Consider the following 5465-nt stretch of genomic DNA (forward strand, 5'->3'; position numbering starts at 1 on the left):
CAGATGGTTGTGAGCCACCATGTGGTTGCTGGGAATTGAACTCAGGACCTTTGGAAGAGCAGGCAATGCTCTTAACCACTGAGCCATCTCTCCAGCCCGACAGCTTCAGTTCTTAAATAGAAGCAAATTAAAACCCATTTTTGGGCTAATGAGATGGCTCGGTGCATAAATGTGCTTACCACCAAGCCTGTTGACCTGAGTTTGCTCTCCGGGGACCCACGTGGTAGAAGAAGAGAACTGATTCTCACAAGTTTTCCTTTGACCTCCATAGGCATGCTGTAGTGCACCCCCCCACACACACGCAAAATAACGGTGATACAAAATAATAATAAAACCTCACTTAGTCTGGGTGGTGGTGGCACACACCTTTAATCTCAGCACTCGGGAGGCAGAGGCAGGCGGATCTTTGTGAGTTCGAGGGCAGCCTGGTCTACAAGAGCTAGTTCCAGGACAGGCTCCAAAGCTACAGAGAAATCCTGTCTCGAAAAACCAAAAAAAGAAAAAAACTCACTTAGTATAATTAATCATCTGAAACACAGTAAAGAAGAGATGCCCAAGAAATTAAGTCATTTTTCAAAGCTCTTCATAACATACGATAATCTTGTCTGTTTTGGCTTATTTTTGAGACAGAGTCTTTCTGTGTTGCCCAGGCTGGCCTAGAATTTGCCTAAGCTACTCTTAACTTGTGATCCTCCTTTCTAGCCTCCTGAGTGCTGGTGTTACAAGTGAGTGCCTCTGTGCCCAGTATTCAGGGGGTTTTGTTTTCTAATCACACTCGTTTGTTTGGTTCTTAGTGTGTATAATTTTGAGATTCTTAATTTTTTTGAGATTTATATATTATTTTATTTTAAGTGTATGGGTGTTTTGCCTGCTTATGTACGGTGTGCATACAGTGCCCATGGAGGCCAGAAGAGGGTGTTAGATCCTCTGGGACTGGAGTTACAGGTGGTTGTGAGCTGTAATGTTGGTATTAGGAATCACAAGTTCTACCACCCCCCTGGTCCTCTGGAAGAGAGGTCATTGTTCTTAACTGCTGAGCCACTTTCCCAGCCCTCATCACACTTTGGTGTGTGTTAGCGGGTGCATGTGCAGTAGAAGACATGTGGAGGTCTGAAGGATGTGTGTACCGTGGAAGACATGTGATGCCATGAAAGGGTGTTAGATTCCCTGAACTACAGCTATAGGCAGTCATGAACCAGCTGCCCTAGGTGCCAGTGGGGTTAGTTTGACTAAGAGAGGCCAGCACAGGAGCTAAAAGGAAAACCTGGGAATGAAGAATAGAATTAGAGTCAGGTGGTATAATGTCTCAGAGGTTAAGTAAGATAAGTGTTCTTTGTTCGTTTGTTTTTTGATTTTTTTGAGGCAGGATTTCTCTGTAGCCTTGGAGCCCGTCCTGGAACTAGCTCTTGTAGACCAGTCTGGCCTCGAACTCACAGAGATCCACCTGCCTCTGCCTCCCCAGTGCTGGGATTAAAGGCATGCACCACTACTACCTGAGTAAGATAAATGTTTTAGGGAAAAAAAATTAGCAATGTCAAACAAAGAAACTGGAATTAAAGCTATGTATGGCATCCACAGGCACATGCATATCCACATAGGCAATTGCACAAATGTGCACACCTGTTTCTACAGATACACAGACATACACACAAAATAAGAATAAATCTTAAAAAAAATAAAAACCCTGTAAGTTCCATGGAGACAAAATTAGCATGTTTTTCTCCATCTACTTTAAGTCCCTAGCTTATGGATTGCACAGTAAAAGTTTCTAATACATGTGACCTGTATTTAGGTGAAAATGAGTATATGAATATCATAGTTTTAAAATAACTTACCTCTGTTTAGTTACTTTACTCTCTACTTCACAATAAAAGATAGAGGCCTTCAGACTAGAACTTCCAAACTTTCTAATATCAAAGAAAAAGACCTTTAGTCTGTTTATTCATTCATTCGTTCTTTCATCCTTCTTTTCCCTAAGGCCAATCTTTCCATCTAAACTGATTTTGCCAGGTGTGATAGTGCATACCCTGTAATGCCAGCACTCAAGAGACTCAGGCAGAAGAATTACTAATGAGGTCAGCCTGAGCTACATAGTTTGTACTAGGCTAGCCAGCAATAGATAGCAAGATTCTGTCTCTTAAAAAAACTTCAAATTGCCGGGCGGTGGTGGTGCACGCCTTTAATCCCAGCAGAGGGGATTAAAGAGAGGAGGTAGAGGCAGGCGGATCTCTGTGAGTTCGAGACCAGCCTGGTCTACAGAGCTAGTTCCAGGACAGGCTCCAAAGCCACAGAGAAACCCTGTCTCAAAAAACCAAAAAAAAAAAAAAAAAACTTCAAATAAACTTGATTTCTATTATGTCTTTTCGGGAATCGTATGTTATTACTGCTTTCTTCTTTTATCATATATTTAATGTCTCGATTTCCATTGACTTTGTTTACATAACTGTCATCCTTAATACAGGGCTATGAATGTAGTTTAGTTGGTACACAGAACCCTGTGTTCTATCCAGCACCATCCCATGTATTCAGGTATAACTGTACATGCATGCCTATGATCCCAGCACTCTGAAGATTGAGGCAGAAATAACAGAAGTTCAAGGTCATTCTCAGTTATATACTAAGTTCAAGGCCACCCTGAGGTATTTGAGACCCTGTCTCAAAAGGAAAGAAAAGGAAAAAAAAGTGATTGGGTATGGGTGACTCAACACCTGTAATCCCAGCATATGAGAGGTCAAGGCCAGAGGAAGATTATCTTGACTGATTCAAGGCTGGCATGGTTTACATCGTTGTGTTCCAGACTAGCCCCCATAGTATGAGATCCTTCAAAAAAGGGGAGGGGGGGCTAGAGAGATAACTCAAGAGTTAGGAGCCCTGGCAGTGAAGCCTTTAATCCCAGCGCTTGAGAGGCAGATGGATTTCTGTGAGTTCAAGGCCAGCCTGATCTACAGAGTTCCAAGACAGCCACAGCTACACAGAGAAACCTCTGTCTTGAAAATCACAAAAACAAATAGAAGATAAACCCAACAGTGTGGTTGTTAGGTAGCACTAAATGTCTTCTCTTTTTCTGCTTTCCTTACTCTTTAGCAAATTTGCTTAATTGTATCTTTTATGTTCTGATTGTGTGGCATGCAGTAATAGAAACATGATTTGTATCCTTGTGGAATTATTTTTTATTTATTTATTTATTTTTTACTCAGACAGGGTATCATGGAGTACAGAATAACTTCTAAATAAGTAGTTGAGTATGGCCTTAAACTCCTGATCCTCTTTCACCTCTCCAGTACAGGGACTGGGTACATGTACTACCATGCTCAACTCCTTATGGAATTTTTAATTTAGAAGCAATTATAGACACTAAACAAATGAACTAGGTGTTGTATTACATACTTGGCATCTCAGCCTGTAGGCGATGGAGTCAGGAGGATTAGGAGTCTGAGGGTAACTATGTTAAATAAGACCTTTGCTTAAGAAAATAAAACACTCCCCCAAAATTAATTTTATAGTAAATAAAGGTGTTGTGATACTTCAATAAAAATCTGAACTAAGATTAAGAGGTCAAAGCAGCCTTCCCTGTACAGAATTAACTTTTCAGTTAGAATCTGAAAAATGAATAGTAATATAAAAAGTAAAAAAGAAGAGGAGCCAGGCATGGATCACACCTCTAATCCCTTACTTGAAAAGACAGAAGGATTGTGAGTCCAGCCTAAGCTACAGAGTGAAAGAAACCCTTTCTTTAAAACACATACTCATGCATAGTGCGTGCCTGTAATCCCAGTACTAAGGAGTCAGAGGCAGACTGAGTTATATAGATCTCTGTGAGTTATAGGTCAGCCTGGTCTACAGAGCGAGGACAGCCAGAGCTACACAGAGAAACCCTACCTCAAAAAACCAAAAAGACTAAAACTAAGCAGAAAGAAGGAGAGAACACAGCAGACTATTCAGAATTAATATATGCGAAAACTCTTTATGTGAAAAATAAACCAACTACATGGGTTTGAAGATAAAGCCAGATTAGAATAGAGAACAAAAGGGAATGTGATCTAAAAGCTAGATTTGTTATTTAGGGCTAGACATAGGACAGCCGCATAAGGAGTTCTAAATATTTTCATGAACAGTCAATCAGCCTTGTGTATATTAAGCACTTAAGGTGATATAGGGGTTTGAATAAATGAAAAATAAATGCAGGCTGGTTGTCTGTAATCTCAAGCACTAATAATGACGTCCAAGCCAGTCTGAGCTAAATAGTGAAACCCTATCTCAAGAAAAAACGGGGAGGAGGGTAATTGTTAGAGGAGGAGGTAGAATTTAAGCTTGGAATAGGCACAGACACATGCATTTAATCCCAGGATTTAGAAGGTACAGGAGGATCAAGGATCATCATCATCTTACTCAGTGAGACCACCCTGGAAACAAGAAACCTGTTTAAGAAAAAAAATTTTTTAAATGCTACTTCAGACAAACCAAGCATGGTAACACACCTGTTTTCCTAGCTACTTGGGAGACTTTGGCAGGAAGATTACAAATTTATGGCTGGCCTAAGAAATATCTGCAAAACCATTCTCAAAAGTATTAAAGAAGAACCAGAAATATCTGCTGCATAAGCTTTATGGAACTCATGATGGGAGGAAAGAACTGACTCCCAAAGTTGTCTTCTGACCTCCAAGTGCTTGTGCTTACACACACACACACACACACACACACACACACACACACACACACTTAATAATTTTTTGATACAACTCACTGTCATTAGCTCAGAGTTCACTCATCTGCTACCAGAAGTCTACAAAAGTATAATTCAGGACTTTATTGGCAGAGGATGATGAGTATTTGTAAATATTTTCAATACTTCATTTTGAGCAAGCTGTTCTCTTTTTTTCTCCAATATTTAATAAATTACTTTTGACTTGAATTTCTCTAATATTTGATGTTTACCTTAGAAACTAGGAAATTGGAGAATGAAGAGAAAGATGACCCTATGGAAGAATGGGATTCTGAAATGAAATATGCAGAAAAAGGTAACTGACTTAGATAAGGAGATCAGTCCAGCAGGGTTTGCTTGTGCATACTTTTATCCCAGCAGTCCAGGAGACTGTCTCAACAAAGAAAGATAAGTCCAACAAGGAAAACAATTTTGTGTTCATTTATATGTAAATGAGATTAGGTCAGAATTTCCTGTAAACTAAATGGTTTTTGTGCCATGTTTCTTTTGGTGTCCTTTTTATGCTTGTTTTGTTTTGTTTCACAGAACTGGAACAGTTGAAAACTGAAGAGGAGGAGCTCCAAAGGTCAGCTGACAATTCAATGTTAAAAAATTCTGTAATTCCCAGATGTGGTCAATCATGATTTAATCTCTGTGCATTTTAGGCCTGCCTGGCCTGGTCTACATGAGGAGCTTCAGGCTAGCCCTAGCCAAGGCTACATAGTGATCCTCTCTCTGTCTCTCTGTCTCTGTCTCTGTCTCT

The 5465-nt window shown here is 40.0% G+C and overlaps 1 protein-coding gene across 1 annotated transcript in view; it reads left to right on the forward strand.

Annotated features, from left to right (window-relative positions):
• The window catches only part of Knl1 (kinetochore scaffold 1), a 65572-nt gene that overhangs the window by 46553 nt on the left and 13554 nt on the right, over window positions 1-5465 (forward strand). Inside the window, exons 15-17 of the mRNA XM_013352594.2 lie at window positions 2462-2483; window positions 4941-5018; window positions 5249-5288. Coding sequence (XP_013208048.1) covers window positions 2462-2483; window positions 4941-5018; window positions 5249-5288 — 140 coding nt within the window. The remainder of the gene's footprint in view (window positions 1-2461; window positions 2484-4940; window positions 5019-5248; window positions 5289-5465) is intronic.

The sequence above is a fragment of the Microtus ochrogaster genome (genome assembly GCF_000317375.1).
Source record: "Microtus ochrogaster isolate Prairie Vole_2 chromosome 14 unlocalized genomic scaffold, MicOch1.0 chr14_random_1, whole genome shotgun sequence".
Lineage (NCBI taxonomy): Eukaryota > Metazoa > Chordata > Mammalia > Rodentia > Cricetidae > Microtus > Microtus ochrogaster.